Source organism: Bombyx mori, chromosome 1 (assembly GCF_030269925.1).
Source record: "Bombyx mori chromosome 1, ASM3026992v2".
NCBI lineage: Eukaryota > Metazoa > Arthropoda > Insecta > Lepidoptera > Bombycidae > Bombyx > Bombyx mori.
In genome coordinates, this window is record NC_085107.1 from 14,527,558 (window position 1) to 14,546,298 (window position 18,741).

At 40.0% G+C, this 18,741-nt stretch overlaps 1 protein-coding gene across 1 annotated transcript in view; it reads right to left on the reverse strand.

Moving 5' to 3' along the window:
• The window catches only part of LOC101740985 (solute carrier family 7 member 14), a 124,091-nt gene that overhangs the window by 48,822 nt on the left and 56,528 nt on the right, over window positions 1–18,741 (reverse strand). Inside the window, exon 6 of the mRNA XM_038012107.2 lies at window positions 9,142–9,313. Within this exon, the coding sequence (XP_037868035.2) occupies window positions 9,142–9,313 (172 nt within the window). The remainder of the gene's footprint in view (window positions 1–9,141; window positions 9,314–18,741) is intronic.

An 18,741-nucleotide genomic window follows, 5' to 3' on the forward strand; every position in this document is an offset into this window, starting at 1 on the left:
AACGCCGAATGAGTCATGTTTTTTCGTGCGTGCAGCCGGCTCCATAGAATTATAAGACGTTGTCACGTCAAAATGCTTCAGCCCACAAGTTTCAGTGGAGATACGCCTGTTGCATTAGATAATGTTTAAGTTAAGCTAAACATTTTTTTTTTTAAACAATCACGCCACGTTATCTTGTCCCGTGATAAGTTCGTAAAGAACTTGTGTTACAGGTACCAGATAACGGAAATAAATGTAATCTTTTTATTATACACATACATATATTTAATATACATCCATAACCCTGGAAAAGACATTTATATTTATCATACAAATATCTTCCCTTGGCGGGATTCGAACCCGCGACCCCCTTGTGTAGTGACCATGTCACTTACCACTACACCAGACGGCCTTTGATTTATTTATGTACATCATGGAGTATACTTTTCGGAATTTTCGATGGAGCGGCAAGTTTTGAAGCCTCTTATCGTAACGAGATTAAGTCGTGGCCTAAAGGCATCGAGCGATGGGACTAGGCCGGGCCGGCTTTGTGGAAGCACGCAGCCAGGTACGAGCTTCTTACGATATTCACGGTAAAGTGACTACGTGAAGGAATAGCATCGTGTAAATTTTTTTATGAAACCCGCATTTTTTTTATTGGCCTTTTAGGCAACGAGCATACGGCCTACCTGATGGTGAGTGGTTACGGTCGCCCATGGACTTCAGCAATGCGAGGGGCAGAGCCAAGCCGCTGCCTGCCGTTTAATACTCTTTATAAGCCTCGTTTGAAGAAGGACATGTCATAGCGCTCGGGAAGCACCGTGGAGGGGAGCTCATTCCATAGCCGCATAAAGTATGACATTGATATTGAAGGAAACATATACTTAAAGCCTAAAATTGGACGGCGGTATTCATCTAGGGGCTCTGGTAACCACTTAATATCAGGTGGACCGTGAGCTCGTTCGTCTCTCTATGTCACAAAAAAAGATGTTGAAAATGCCATTTAGCTTTTGAAACGATTGCAATATGAATTGTAGTGCCAAGATATGCTACTGATTTCGAAATTGTCATTCCAATTTGGAACAGGTTAATCGAGATAAGCACGATAGGAACGTTCTGACATACTAATATGAATTATTAGTATTAGTATATATAGGGAGTTAAATAGTATGTTAGGTTTTGCTTTCTTAATTTTATCCATATATATACAGGGTGTCCAGAAAGAATGGATAATCTTTAAGCACCTCATAGTAGAGCTGGGGTTACAAATAAAAATAAAAAAAATATCTCAGGTAGTACCCAAATTACGTATTTAAAAAAAGTTGATATTTTCCATACTGCTGTGCGTTTCTGGAATATGCAACAGCTACAAATAAATGAAACCCATAGAAGTTTTTGTGTTATAATATTTTACATTGACTATACTAAGTAATATGCAGGAAATCGTATGAGTAGCTAGTGTAATTTTTTATAAAAGTTAATCTGAACTTAAATTTTAATCTTGAAATTTGGGTTTTTTTTAATTTGGGTTTTCAAATGTTTTTATTTTTTATTTTGAGTCCCAATAGCTCTACTATGAGATGTTTCAGGATTATCCATTCTTTCTGGGACACCCTGTATGTATATAGTTATATACGGCGTAAAGTGTTACTATATAAACGATCCCAGCGGGTTACGTTTTGATTGCATATATTAACTTGGTTATGACTCGGTTTCGTAACAAACATTTCCGAATACAAACGTAAGCTGAGAGTTTAACTTTGTATTTCAAGATGGCCGGTAGTTTTTAAGTGATGGTTGCCGAAAAATCATTGTTTAGCAGACTTCTTTTTATAAGCCTACATAAATTGATATTTATCGATGTTATAATATAGAACTAGTGGACCCGCAGTAGTCGAAATTCGACTTTAATGGTCTTTAACTTGGTTTTATGGTTATATTGTCAATTACTATTATACTTCCATAATCACAGATTTCGCCAAGACTAAACTAAAGTCAATAATATTAAAGATAAACAATATTAACCTATTTTCTATTTGACTACAGACTATTGACATTAACTAAAGATTGACAATAAACAAAGAGTATGTGTGTGTCAAATACATGACAGTGTGTGTAATGTTTTTTTGATTGAGTTAATGTAATAAGAATTAATAATTAATAATTAATTAGAACTAACCTCTGTATATATATGTTGTATGTATATTGGTATGTATATTGTTTTAGGTAAATCAACAGAGATCCTGTCATCAAACATTCTTAGCTACTCACTTAATTCTTAGTGAATACCTGTGACCTTGCTCGTTCACGAAGCCCGCTATAGAAAGCAGAGTATTAAATACACTTGACATTGGCGAAATCTAAAAGGAAACGCCATAAACCTAAGAGATAGATAGATAGAGTTAATGAATTTTTTATGCATTATTTTAAAAAAAATTAGCATTGCGCACTCCTCCTCTATATTCTCTATAAGTGTGGGAAATTTCATACACCTTCGTCCGCGCAATTTTCGTAAAAAGGGGTACAAAGTTTTTGCTTCACGTATTAATATATAGATATGTCAACGTAACTTTCGTGGAGTCTGAATAAACTTGAAAATTTGCACACGAATCAATAAAGCGCGTAAAGCAGTTTTATCGATTCCAGGTTAAAGATACATATTATTATGTATGATCTACCCAGACCAGATTTAAGTTGTCATGTTTATCAATTTTGATACCCAAAAAACACGAGAAGGCCTGTGAGATCGTATATTCCTTTACACGAAAAAAGTGGAAAGAAGAAAAAATAATAATTAATTAGGTAAAAAAAATTAATCGAATACATTTTGAAGCTCATTTTATTCATCACTGGTGGAAGGACCTATTGTGAGTCCACGCGTGTGGGTGCCTATTTCTGCCGTGAAGCAGTAATGCGTTTCGGTTTGAAGGGTGGGGCAGCCGTTGTAACTTACTTGAGACCTTAGAACTTATATCTCAAGGTGGGTGGCGCATTTACGTTGTGGATGTCTATGGGTTCCAGTAACCACTTAACACCAGGTGGGCTGTGAGCTCGTCCACCCATCTAAGCAATAAAAAAAAAAGTCACGTTTGACATCGATCGTATTAAACATTTCTTTTTTGCCAAAAAAAAAAAAAAAACTCGTCCAATCATAAATGTAACCGAGTTTGTTTTATTCAACTTCGAAACTTCTATACCGGCGGTTTAAAAAGCACAAGTTATTTGTTGTTCAATTCACTCCCGACCCCCGACAAAGAAACTCGACGTTCGCTTTGTCGCTACAACTCGTAGCCGCATAGAATTTCGCACTGTACACAAACTTTCTTAACTTTGCCCCGCTTTAAGGCTCATTCAGATTTAACTGCTATTTCAGGTAATTTGTGTTACTGAGCCACGGTCTAGTTGGTCGTGGTTTTGTGCTTAACTTTTGCTTTCCCCATGAAGTTACACCCACCAACTATGCTTAGTCTCAGAATGCAGAAATATACCGCCTAACTGATGGGGAGTCGTCGCCATCACTTATGGACGTCGGTAATATCAGAGGCATAACAAAGACGATACCAACGTACAAGGACTCTTTTTAAATCTCATTTGAATAAGGAGATTTCATAACGAAGTCTGTGGAATGGACTTCATTCCAGAGCGCCATGGTACGTGACAAGAATGTAGCTCAAAATAAATTATAAAGGAACACATCAGTGCTAGAAGATCTAGGGATGAACTCTATTCAATTTTAAATAGCATCTCAATACACAAATCTTTTGAAGAGTCAGAAACTCTTGAATCTCGCTCGTTTAGTAGCATGTATACAGACTCTAGTTTTCAGCATAGTTAGATGGATTAAATGGATCATCCTTACCAGAAAATACACACCACCAAGACGTCTATAAAAAAAAAACAAGTTAATCGGACGTCTTTAACTTGGGAAAAGTTACGTTAATATAAATATATATTTATTTGTATGTATTTATATAATACGTTTGAAGCTAGAACTGAGTCATTAAAACAGTTACTAGAACAATCAAACTGATTATTAACGGCCGTCTGGTGTAGTGGTAAGTGACATGGTCACTACACAAGGGGGTCGCGGGTTCGAATCCCGGCAAGGGAAGATATTTGTATGATAAATATAAAAAATATCTTTCCAGAGTTATGGATGTATATTAAATATAAGTATGTGTATAATAAAAATCTTACATTTATTTCCGTTATCTGGTACCTGTAACACAAGTTCTTTACGAACTTATCACGGGACCAGTTAACGTGGCGTGATTGTTAGTAAATAATTATATTTATTTATTTATTTATATACATACGGCTCTATCTATATTTTATGTGTTCTGTGGCTTTTTTTTTATTTGTTCAGGAAGAAATAACCGGACTTCCGCCCTCCACTGGGGATAGAGGGCGGAGCATGTCACATGACTAAAACCTCCTGTCGCTCAACAACCAACGTCCAAAGTGAAGCGTTATCATCATCAATACTTTAGCGATGGCTCAAACACACAAAAATCGATATTATATCCATTTTAAAATAATCGATGACGATAATGGATGCTCTGTCGCTAATCTTGCTACGTCGCATTGAAGTTTCGTGCTAACTTTTACATAATAATAACATTTGTGTGTCCCGCGGGGGAACTTTTGACTGAGACTTTCAAATTAATTACTGAAAATTTTGAAAATTGTCGTAAATATACCTTTTGTATATTTCAATCAAATGCACATTTAAATGATCAGTTTGCTTAGTTCTTTTTCCATTTCTAGACCTTGCAGTATGTGTAGTACAATTCTTATCGAGCAAGATGACGATTCACAAGAAATGACATAATTAGCATACGACCTATTCTTAAGATATATCAGCATTATATTATTAATTTGTACGTATTTTAGTATTTTTAATATGACATTTTATGTTACGTTGAAGTTAATTTTGTGGTAGTCTATTCTTTATTTTATTTTTTATTGCTTAGATGGAAGGACGAGCTCACAGCCCACCTGATGTTAAGTGGTTACTGGAGCCCATAGACATCAACAACGTAAATACGCCACCCACCTTGAGATATAAGTTCTAACGTCTCCAGTATAGTTACAACGACTGCTCCACCCTTCAAACCGAAACGCATTGCTGATTCACGGCAGAAATAGGCAGGGTTGTAGTACCTTCCCGTGTGAACTCACAAGAGATCATAACACCAGTAACTCTACTGCAATATTACTCTATAATGCCTACAAAAGTATAAATGTATGCAATTCGATCGATTTAATAACGTCAAAGTCTGTGCAAAACTTAATACAATATGCATACGTTAATTCGTGTGACATCCTAAAACATCATTCTGTCAATTAGGATGGGTTTATATGCAAATATAATTTCCGACTGCCGTTCGTTACGTATGTACGAAGCGGGTTCATTTTGAATTCGCTGTGTCTATTCAGTACGTTTTGTTGTTGATTTATAAGCGTTCAAGTTAGACGGTAAAGAGATTTTGATTGTAATCGACTACGTTCATGCCGACAAAGGTTACCACGTTTGTTTTAAGTCAGTAGATGTTTAAATGGTCTTCAGAGCTGATATATTTGACAATTTGAATGTCGCCTCGAGACACGAGGCTGTATTCTAAATGATTATATAACAATTGACGCATCCAAAAATAAGCAGAATTGTGGTAAAAACACAAGAAGTGAATCCTTCAGATATACCCTATTTCATTTCATGGTGGGTTTAAAAAAAGAAGATTGGGTTGCTCAAGAAGGCAATCCTTTGACTCAAATCAAACGATGGATATTGGCCCGTGGCATGGCCCTTTGATTAGCATATCTCCCCTTTTGTATATCGAGCATAGTGTTATTCACTCATTGTTCCATATATTACACTTAATTTGGCACATAAACAACCCTATACGTATTTGAGTATACTGAGTTCACACTCACACAGACCCCATATCATATATTGTGCATACGAAAAATAAAACTAGGGTCTCTTAGATATGTTCGGGACCAAATTCCATAAATAAATGAAAATGAAATAACATAGGTAAAGAAAAACGTGATTAAGGAAGTAGATACAATTTTTATCCTTAACGGTGTTATATGATATTTTTGAATTAGCAGATCGGTGTTCGATTGTAGAGTCAGGTTATTTTACAAAATTATTTATTCGGAAAAATAGGTACCTACATACCCATAATAATATGCAAAAATATTAGGAAACAAAAAGAAATGTATATTATATTTTCCCTTAGTAATCTTTTTTCACGAAAGTGTACAATGCATAAATGTTACAATTTAATTAAATATTGACATTTCAATGATTTAATTTAAATAACTTATTATTTTTCAATATGACGATAAAATTTAGAATGGGATTTTAAATAAATTACAAACATCAATCAGCCAGCCAGCCCTTCATGGGCCTCTGGTACAAAAAGTTTGGATTAATTAGAAATAAAGTGAACAAGCCCTCATTAAAGACGCAACGTCAGAATTTTAGGCGAATCGACGTTGGGTTATTCTTTACGAATATATCGTTTCACTTTCGTAACGGCATCTGCGAGGATCATTAGAATTCTCAGCCGAACAGGGTTCTCGTATATAGCAATATTATTTTATAGAACATTCCACATGCTTTATTATTCTTGTGGAGTTTTATTGTTTTAGTAACCTTCATTATATTGTTTGAGAACGGAGAAATAATTAATTAAGCAGGAAACTTTAAGTGAGATTTTATTCTAATGATTCTTTTTAGTTTAATTCGTGATAATTTCATGATCTTAATGTAATTATTATCAAATCCACGATTATTAAATAGTCATCCTAAAAATAAGTCTGGTTTTGTATTGTATGGTTAGGATATTCATTTCTGAAAAAAAAAATGATTAGGCTAAGAACCTAAAAGTGCTCATTGAGATCAACATACAAAAAGTACTGGGCAGTGTCATTGCCGGTAATTAAAATACAATACAAGACTCCGAACATACTAGGTTTTATTGTCCTCAAAAAGAAAACAGATTAAAAAGAACATCTAAGAAACATTTACCAATACGAGCGTAACCTGTCAATAAGTATTCTTTTCTCAAAGCACAGGTAGAGAAAAATGGGATGTATGTACAAAATATTTGATGGGTTAAAATTGTACAACATAAAATATATTAAAATGGTGGCTGAATATATTTTATAGGTAATCTATTCTTATATATATATATATATAAATGAATTGCTGTTCGTTAGTCTCGCTAAAACTCGAGAACGGCTTGACCGATTTGGCTAATTTTAGTCTCGAATTATTTGTGAAAGTCCAGAGAAGGTTTAAAAGGTAGATAAATATGAAAATGCTTGGAATTAAATAAAAATAACAATTTTGTTTTTCCTTTGATGTGTCCCCCGTCGGACGGATTCCTTTTGTTTGTTTTAAGTTTATTTTATACAAAAGTTTAGGTCTTTTATTTATCGATTGAGGCACTACGAAGTCTACCGGGTCAGCTAGTAATAATAATAAATTAATATAATTTTATGTCTCAATATTACTACTAATAAATTTAGCTAGCGATTCAAGTTAATATTGAAGCTGAACAATGCGCATCTATGCGGCTTTAGATATGAGTTTATCGGGTTAATTCCCATGCAATAAAGGCTCTAGCTTCCACCGGAGTATACTGCATGATGAACCTGAATTGGTTTTCGACCGACCTCGACCTGCATCGGCTTATAACTGAAGCTGAGAGCAAATTATAGATTACTTAAATTTATAGGTGCTGAGTGGGTTTGCAATGGTGATTAAATTTTGTTGCTTTTTATTAGTGTTGGTAGGATAAAGTGTAGTAGAATAAATGGCGTTTCAATATTTATCTGTTATTCAGTCTGAGTTTACGGTTTGCACAAATTTCTGCTGAAATACAAACACGGTGGGCGACCGTCGACGGCAGGAGTTCGAACACACCTAACCGAATCAATAGTCTGCGGTCAGCAAAATATTGGTTTGTCTGAATATCTGTCTGCCATTCAAAATTTAAACAGAATTTTCGATCTATTATTTTCTTTCGTTGACAGAAATATAATAGGTCTCTCAAATAAAACCGTGAATCTTGAAATATGTTTTGTTTATGAGATTATATATTCTAGGTACATACGTGGGTAGTTAGATAATTGAAGTATTAATTTATTTTAAATTATTCTGACAATGATCGAGCAGTTGTCCTAGCCATCGCTCATACTATACGCAACTAACATACTACAACTATTAATAATGCAAACCCATTGTTAAAAGGCTGTATGTAGACCGTGACCTTTTATTCTCTACCTAATCGTCGGTAGCTTTAGGGGATCCTCCTACTACGCGCGGACGAGTATGTGAGCTCGCGGGGCTCAAACTGAGATAAGTTAACACTCTGGCAAGAATTCACCACCGGATCGAGATCCAGCGAGAAACTGAGTGGGTAGTATCAATAGGATCGGTCGAACTCTTGGAGTAACTAGTGCTTGGAGACCCTAAAAGCACCGAGAGTGGATCGGGAGGGTCCGATAGGATATGAATAATAATATCTTCTTCTGGAAAAAAAAGTCATGGTGACTCTTACCTAAAATAACATTAATGTCACCAGACTATTTAATTTAGAGTTGTATTCGACAAAAGTCAGTCATGGTGGCTCTTACTTAAAATAAAATTAATGTCACCAGACTATTTAGTTTAGAATATTCGACAAAAGTCAATCATGGTGGCTCTTACCTAAAATAAAATTAATGTCACCAGACTATTTAGTTTAGAGTATTCGACAAAAGTCAGTCATGGTGGCTCTTAGCTAAAATAAAATTAATGTCACCAGACTATTTAGTTTAGAGTATTCGACAAAAGTCAGTCATGGTGGCTCTTACCTAAAATAAAATTAATGTCACCAGACTATTTAGTTTAGAGTATTCGACAAAAGTCAGTCATGGTGGCTCTTACCTAAAATAAAATTAATGTCACCAGACTATTTAGTTTAGAGTATTCGACAAAAGTCAGTCATGGTGGCTCTTACCTAAAATAAAATTAATGTCACCAGACTATTTAGTTTAGAGTTGTGTTCGACAAAAAATGATCTTAAAAAATATAGGGTTAGTCGTAGTTACATTTGAGTTGCTGTTTATTATTATTAATATTTTTTTAATTATTGCAATACGTACCTATCAGAGTCAGCATCATGGAAGTGCTAACATAAGCCAGTAGGATGATGCCCAGACTCAGCACTATAGCCAGAGGGATGGAACGCTTAGGGTTGTTGGCCTCTTCTCCGGTGGTAGCAATGATATCGAACCCGATGAAAGCGTAGAAGCAAGTAGCGGCGCCGCTGAACACCTGTGTAATAAGTAAATATAGTTATTTAAAAAAATCACGCTTGTATTGCAAGTCGAAATATATTCTTTTATAATTTTTTTTTATTGCTTAGATGGGTGGACGAGCTCACAGCCCACCTGATGTTAAGTGGTTACTGGAGCCCATAGACATCTACAACGTACATGCGTCGCCCACCTTGAGATATAAGTTCTAAGTTCTTAGTATTGTTACAACGGCTGCCCCGCCTTTCAAACCGAAACGCATTACTGCTTCACGACAGAAATAGGCGGGGTAGTGGTACCTACCCGTGCGGACTCACAAGTGGTCCTACCACCAGTAAAAGCCACCACCATGATGTGATTCTGATCAGAAACAAAGTATCAAAATTATTGCATAATTATTAGTCCTTGCTGATAAAGTTAATCGACTTAAAATTAAATTGGCGATTGTTACGCTGAAAGATTTCATAACATAACATTTATGTTTCCAACAATAGTTTTAATACACTTCTCTGTCTATACAATGATATTTTCAATAAGAGTAATAGTTTAAAGGCATATACGACACTAAGACGTTAACGTCTTTAAAGTTATTGTGTCCAGTAACAAAGAAAACCTTTCACCAAGCTTCCACGTTTCTAATCAATTCTTAATCGCAATAACTTTGTGATGAAACTACAACACAAAGTAAATCCAATTTACTACCAACTCCATTCAATCCAATATATTAGAAAAAAAAAGTATTATTACCAACTTATTGTCAATGATTTAAACTTTTGATGAAATTTTTCAAATACAGAAGTTAATATTATACCATTGAGAGACACATTTATTAACTTATTGGTTGACTTTAAGAATTCGAAGAATAGACAGGTCGTATTGCAACATTACGCTTAGAAGCTAAATGTGGACGAAATAAAATAATATTGTATTCTGAAGAATCGATAATTTTGTAGGGTTTTGTTCAGTTTTTACTGGTGGTAGGACCTCTTGTGAGTCCGCGCGGGTGGGTACCACCACCCCGCCTATTTCTGCCGTGAAACCAGTAATGCGTTTCGGTTTGAAGGGTGGGGCAGCCGTTGTAACTATACTTGAGACCTTAGAACTTATATCTCAAGGTGGGTGGCGCATTTACGTTGTGGATGTCTATGGGCTCCAGTAACCACTTAACACCAGGTGGGCTGTGAGCTCGTCCAACCATCTAAGCAATGAAAAAAAAAAAAGTTGAGATTTCGGTGTATATCTAAATATTAGTAGAAATATTTTATAATTTTTTCTGTGTTCTAATGACTTAGATACTTTTATATTTATTTTAAATAGTTTTGTTTTTGAAAACGTTCTAAGAATTTAAAATGTTTTACCGCTTTTCGAAACTGATTCATTAGTATTTCAGTCTATGTTAAAATGTAAAATTTAGATATACTTCAATTTAACTTTGTCTTTTTAGAATAAAATTTTCGCAGCAGATTTACATTGAGTTAGTTATATTACAACTTATTGTGGTATGTCCCGGCTATTTATTTCTTTAGGCGCATATTTTATTCATACCACGTAAGTTTCATCGAAGTATGCGGCGAGATTCAATATTGAGCAAGTTTATTTAAAATTCAGATATTTTAAACTTAAGATTTCAATGTAAAATTTCAATAAGATTTGTTAGATGATATTGAATGTATTGTGGTGACCTTTTTTATTTTAAATGATAGTTTTTTTTACTAATTTGGAGTGGATTGTTCTTTTTTTTTTCAAAGATTCTACGGATTGAAGTTATGTGAATTCTTGCGTGTTTAGTTTTAGTTTAGCGTGTAAGTTCCTAATCCTATTTATCATTGTTATTTTAACTGACGCTGAAGTAAATTCTGCCGGTGTTAATTATTTCTTATTGCCGTCTGTAGCCGAATTGCGGTAACATCACGTAGTAAGTATATTTATGACGTGATAAAGATATGAATTAAATAGGAAAAGATCGTGAGATCGCTTTATACATCAGAGTGCTATCACAATCAGCATTTCAGGTTTGGTTATGCGTTCTTCTGGAAAGAGTAGGAGAGCCGAGAGTTAATAAATATTATGATTTATTATAAAAAGTAGCAAACAGTTGATAATTTTGATCTAAAATCACATCACTCAAATGTCATGACTATAAGATACATCAATAAAAAACACCGACAAAGTGTAAAAAGAGAATTTATATTGGAATACAATTTGATGGGATTGACACAGTGACACACATACGAATACATTTGGGCTTTTTATGTTAAATCAATACTGTAATTTGATTTTTTTTCTTTAGTGATAAAAAATGTGGTGACTATCACAGAACAAAAAGAATTTAATAAAAGCCTGTTTCTCGCCGACGTTTACAAGATATCTTTGTATATAATATATATGAGTATACAATATATCAAGGAGTGAAAGTTCGTTTGGGTTTAAGCGACGTTTCGATACCAATACGTGATATTTATATTTGTAACTAGCTGAACCGGCAGACTTCGTAGTGCCTCAATCGATAAATAAAATCCGTCCGCCGGGGGACACATCAAAGGAAAAACTAAATTGTTATTTTTATTGAATTCTGAGCATTTTCATATGTATCTACCTTTTAAACCTTCTCTGGACTTCCACAAATAATTCAAGACCAAAATTAGTCAAATCGGTCCAGCCGTTCTCGAGTTTTAGCGAGACTAACGAACAGCTATTCATTTTTATATATGTATACATACCTATATAGATTAAAGGTGCGTTTTATTTGGTATTAACATTTACAGTTCGATGTTTTTAATTGAACTTCAACTAAGTTTATACCATTGAAATAGCTGAAGAAGTTTTTCTGTTATGATATTTTTTCGAAATTTTAAATTTTAAATAGCTCTCCTGTAAAGTTGCTTAAACCAAATGGCGTTTCACCTCTATATGTTTCGAAAACAACAGGCAGGGTTAACTTCCAAAGACCATCCGCTTAGTGCTAAATCTTGTGTGTTGTCATCAAAACAAACATAAAAGCCTAATATTTGAATTTAAGCATTCCAAATTCTGCTTGAAGATTTAACAACCGTTAAACAATGCATTTGAATTTAATTTCGCAGGATTGTGCCGTTATTTCTATTGTGATGAAGTCTATGGACGCTGTTAGCTACCTCTTGGGTCAAGAGCCCACTGAGTTTCTCGCCGGATCTTCTAAGTGGGTCGCGTTTTCGATCCGATGGTAGATTCTGCGAAGCACTGCTCTTACTAGGGCCAGTGTCAGCAACACTGCTTGAGCCCCGTGAGGTCACCTACACGTCAAGGAGAAACTGAAATAGCCTCTCAAGGCTATCAGCATAGGTAGGAAAAAAAATCTAGTCCAATACAATAAATTTATATGTATGTGTGGTGGACTAATCGAAATTTCTGCACTGATTATTTTACTTTATGCCTGAAGGCGCACGATGGGATTAATATTTTTGTATTCGACTACGGCTTGTAAATAAAAATAAATTGGCATTTGATTGTAAAATTTTTGAAGGCAAATGAAATGAAAGTCTACAATTATTTCAGATCAGTTAAAACATTTCGCTATAGTCATTTATTAAACAATGCTTTTTTATTTTCTTTGTCTTTGGACGCATATTTATATTAAATGCTAAATACATAATTTAGACATATTCTAGCATATTCATATTAGAGAATTTTGTACTTTTTCGTATTAAGCAATCTAAATTTAAAAAAAATTTTGATTCTAAATATAAATTGAATTCTTTTCGATGATGACTTTTTGTTAGAGTCGGAATAAAATACATATATAAAAGGAGAAAAAGGAATTAGCCCGAAATCTTTTACGCGGATTCACAAAACGATTGCAAAAAACATATTGAAATTTGGACAGATCATTGTCATTCCTGTCGGATATTTAACAGATATAAGAAAGATTAGAAATACATATCTGTGAAACCATTTTGGGACAAGAACTCTTGCTTGTAATGAAAATTAGTGTCAAACTAATTTGTCTAAAGAAGAGGCGGTTAGATTGTATTTTTCCATATTTTACTTTCTTCCTACATACGAAATTATTACATTACGAAAACGGCTCACATTTGTAGTCTCAAGCATTAATTACTGTGTTCTGTTATTATCGCTTAGTTGCGCACACATTTCCTTAAAGACATGGATATAGTTGAGTGAGGGCTTTTGATAATGTTCATTATTGTCTTAATTAGACATTGCCTCTCAAACCTTGTCCCACAGCTTTGAGTTTTTTTGCAGTGTGTTGGCTTATCTTGCTTACGAGTCAATTGTATTGTATAGTGTTTCTCCAGTTATACTCCTCAACTGTGAGGGTAGGCACACCACCGTAGTTGACCTTCGTCCTTATGCTATGTCGTCCTGTCGGTTACCCTGAGAGGATCGTAGATGATGGAATCGAGGGCGGTGCGGACCTAATTACACCAAAGCATTGGACTGCGCCCCCACCATTTTTTTCTTTCCACTTGCCATTTGTATATTAGCCCACTCATTAATTTAGAAAGGCTCACTTATTCTGGGCAGAAATAGAAATTATGTTGCTATCCTCTAGTCTAGTCCTACAAGGTGATACTAGAAAAATAGCTGAAAATTAAGGATGGGGAATGAATTATAAGTGGCAAGAAATAATTTATTCTGCTAGCCTGCAGAATATTCGTAGACCAGAAGATAAGCTACGTCAGATCCATAGCCTCAAAACGTAGTTCAGGATCAATTTCATTTCTTCAATTACACGGGTCAACACCAAATTGGACTTTGATTGCAAAGCATAAAATTTCGATATCTTAGATCGTAATTAGACGAAAAGAAAATACATGGCATGAAACAGTTTGCTTTTGAACTTTAATCAATTGACCACATATGAAACAAAATGCATCAGCATCGTATTTACACTTTCGTGAAATTTTAAGTTTTTCTGGGCTTGTACAAAACACCTGATCGTTGTTTATGATTCGAGTGCCATCTAGTGGCACTTTGTAAACGTAAACACCCCACTCTCATAGCGCGGTTTTTTTTAAAGTATTAAAATTAATTAAAATTTATAACCAAATTGAAAAATGAGTATTATTACTATAACTATCACAAAAGCAAACTTTATACCAAAAAAGGTATTTTATTTTCGTTTTTGTGAATAATTAACCGGAAAAACCTAGTATAAACGTTAGGACAAAGAACGAAATATTTTTTGTAGAATTGTGTTATCTAACCAATAGATTTGTCATAGATCAATTTTCCGATAAGGAACTTAATAAGGCCCTCCCGCTCGAATAGAATTTAAACTATGAATAGAGCTGAAACCATGTCAATGTCTAGACGGCTAGCCCCTGCAACAGGTGGAAATGTTCATTGAAGCTTAAACTTTATTCTCAAAACAGGAAGAATGAATTTGGAATGATGAGTTTCTTCGTCAAATATTGGTTGATCTAGAAATATGAGCCCTTGACATTCACATTCAATGTCAAGGATAAATGACGTTGTTCGGTTAGGAGAAACATTGATTAACTATTATTTGATTATCTTTCTTGTTTTTGTTCCAACCTTCAGGTACCGTATTACAGAAAAGGAGGAAACTTCTCTGTATTTTCTATGTGAACATTGCGTAGTAAGTGGAAAAGTAGACAGTCCTCGGCACACTTTCAACCTCAAGGATGCGTCGAATAGTGCCACTTGTGCTGGATTTAGAGCTGGGAAAAGTTGCTTAATGCACCCGAGTGGCCTAAATAGATCCACGTGTGAATATTATGCAATGTTATAAAGATATCGACCGACGAACTAATCGACCCACGTCCCAGCAAAAACTAAATGCTCGGCATATCTTATACAATGATAAATATCGCTTAAAGATCTTCGTTATAAATAGTCTGATCGACTAAACCGGTTCGACCCAGCTTCCTCCGCCGCCATCAAAACTTTAATTGAATCTTAATTTAGAATCAAATTTACCCGTCACTTTCAAATTGAGTGTTGTGGTTATTGACACAGGTTTATTTATAAACCTACTTCGTATTAGTGAACAAAAATACTTTGGACGAGAAGCGTGCCTACTTTCAAAAGACAATTTCAATTCACAATAAACAATGCTAAGTATAAGATGATGTCACCGTATATCTGTGCAGTTGACTCTTGATCTCCTATTTGGATATTTTTTTTTTTTTTTTTTTTTTTTTTCCACAGGAGAAAATCGCCGGATCCCCACCCGCGCGGCAGGTGGGGTATGTGGGAGTTGAACCTCACTAAAAACTCCTGCCGCTCACAACCGGCGCCCTACCTCGGACCGGGCCGGAGCCCAGTCGGGGCTATTGAAACGGCGGGACAGGGTTGACGCAGAGCACATTACATCCATCCCACCGTCCCACGGACGCCGGACCGGTGGCCGCCAGCGAAACGACCACCGGTTCCCTCGTTCAGCGGGCCGAGAGCCCGCTTTGATGGCGCCGCGTTACACCTTCCCCCAGAGCGGTCGGGGGAACGCGGTCTACCATCACCCGGCTTCCTATTGCGGGTGAGCGTGCAGAGCACGCCACCCCTCGTCTGGGTCCCTCCCCGCACAAAACGGGTGGGACCCCTAGCTCTTAGGGGGCCAGGTCACGGATACGACCCCGGTCCCGACCCCCTGCTCGGCGGCGGCGGGTTTCTGCGTAGTGAGGAGAGCTTTCCCTCACTCGCCCCGCCGCCTCCTTCTGCGAGATGGTGCACTCGCAGAAGTCGAGCATAGCCTTCCATGACTCATCGCTGCCAAGCATCGACGCCACGACGCCAGGCAGCGACAAGTCAGGTCCTATCTTTGCGACCAGGACACGGCGCCGCACCTCCCAAGCGGGGCAGACAGCGAGCGTATGCTCCGCCGTGTCCAGGTCGTGTCCACAATGGTGACACCTCGTCGTCGGCTCAGCCCCTATCCGGCGCAGGTACTTCCCGAAGCATCCGTGCCCGGTCAGCACCTGCACCAGACGAAAGGTGAGACGTCCCTCGCCACGATTCACCCAGTCATCAAAGACCGGGTAAACCGCCTCGACGGTCCGTAGCCCCCACGTGGGGTTGGCCAATCGCCTCGACCACGACTCGAGCACGGACCGCCGAGAATGGGCCTTCCGCGCCCGCAGCTCACTCTCGGGGACACGCGCCACGCCCCGAGCACGAAGCTCGCTGCGCCACCGATAGTCGGCAGCGAGCGACTCCGCCTCCAGCTCCCATGGCGGCGTCCCCGCCAAAACACACGCCGCCTCGAAGGAGACGGTGCGATATCCGCGGATGACCCTGATGGCAACGGTGCGCTGCGGCCGGCGCAAGAACCGAGCCATAGTGGCCCGGTTGCGCGGCTCAGCCCACACAGGTGCACCGTACAGGGCCATCGATCGCACCACCCCCGCGTAGAGACGGCGCACAACCTGATCCGGTCCCCCAATATTCGGGAGCAGCCGGCTCAAAGAACCGGCCGTCCCCATCAATCGGGGGACCAGCTCCGCAAAGTGAGCACGAAAGGCCCACCGGCTGTCCAACACGAGGCCGAGGTACTTCAACTGCACCCCGACCCCTATCCGGACGCCTCCAACCACGATGTGGGTGTCAACGGGTGGCGCCCTCCGCGGCCCGTGAAACCACAGAGCCTCGGATTTATTGAGCGCCACGTCGAGACCCAGCCTCCTTATCCTTCCGACGACGAGAGCCACTCCCGCTGTGGCGAGACGGGCAGACTCCCTAAAATCATCCCCCCGGGCCACGACCAACGTGTCGTCCGCGTAACAAATAACGCGGAGGCCCGGGAGGAGGGCGCCCCTCAGCACCCAGTCGTACCCGATATTCCACAAGAGGGGGCCGAGAACCGACCCCTGCGGAACACCACGCACGACCGGAAAACGATGAAGGGTCCCACCGTACCCGGTACATACGACCGACCTGGCCCCCAAATAGGACCCAACCAGCCGGCGGAGGTAGAGGGGCACTCCATGCCTCTCCAGTGCCCCCCCTATCACGGTCCAGGGCAGAGTGTTAAATGCGTTGGCGATGTCAAGAGACACCGCCAGCGCCACCCCACCCCGAGAAACGGCCTCGTCCGAGAGGGACCGCACGCGAAGAATTGCATCCACGGTCGAACGGCCCTCCCGGAAGCCGTACTGCTCCGCCGACAGGTCAGGCCCCACCCCGACCAGGTGCCGAACGATGCGGGCAGCCAGAATACGTTCCAGCAATTTTCCCGCCTCGTCCAGCAGCACGATAGGACGATACCCGGCGGCTGTATCCACCGGGCGCCCCTCCTTCCTCAACAACACAAGTCTACCCGTCCGCCAGAGCGACGGAAACCGTCCCGACTCCAAGCAGCCATTATATAGCTCAAGGAGCCGGTCCCCCAGGGCACCGAGGGCCAAGGCCAATACCCGGCCGTGGACTCCGTCCGGGCCGGGGGCCGTGTCTTTCGCAGTCATCTTGACAACGGCCACCCGGAGCTCTGCCTCGGTAATACGAGGCACCTCAGCAGGAGCTTGGCCGTCGACGGTGTCAGACGGCCCGCCCATAGCGGGAGGGACAAAACCCTCCCGCTCCTGCGGGAACAACGCCGAAACGATGTCCCGCAGCTGCTGGGGCTGGAGACGCTCAGTCATAGAGGGGGCCCACGGGCGCAACTTGCCGCGTACCAATTTGTATGGGCTCCCCCACGGATCCGCTTCGAGCGCCTCCAAGAGTCTCTCCATGTTCTGCTCCTTGGCCCGCCTGATGGCCAGCCGCAGGGCGTCCTTCGCAGCGCGATATTCGCGGTGCAGCCGAGCTTCCCCCTCCGCGAACGCGACGGGCTCGTCGCGCCGCAGGCGGCGGCGACGGCGGTGTCTAGTGCACCGGCGGCTCGCCCGAATGGAGACCGCACGCAGTCTTGCAATTTCGGGCGACCACCAGGGCGACTGTCGCCGTCCAGAGTGCCGAGAGCCGACCCGGGGCATCGAGGCATCACATATGCGGTGCATCGCGCCCCGGAACCATTCGGCCTCGGTTTCCACATCGACAGGTTGTGGGCGCTTGGGCGCCCACGCCGCCACCATAGAGGCCTCCACCAGGAGCTCCCTGTTCAGGAGCTTCAGTGCCCACCTAGGGAATGACCGGGATGCACTCTGCGGGGGGTCAACCCCGCGGGCACCTGCAGCCGGCGTCGGCGCAGGGGCAGAAAGATCGTACCGGATATACCGGTGATCGGACAACGATTCCGCCCCCACCACCACTCTCCAGCCGAGGATGCGCCGCGCGACGGGCGAGCTCGCGAACGTCAAGTCCACGATAGACTCGCCCGTCCACCGCACGCAAGTCGCGATCGAGCCCCTATTAACGATACAGAGACCGACCGCGACCGCCCACTCCTCCAGCAGCCTACCACGAGCGTCCGTGAATGGGGAACCCCAAGCGACAGACTTCGCATTGAAGTCCCCCGCCAGTATCACTGAACGGGGAGCGAGGTGACGAGCG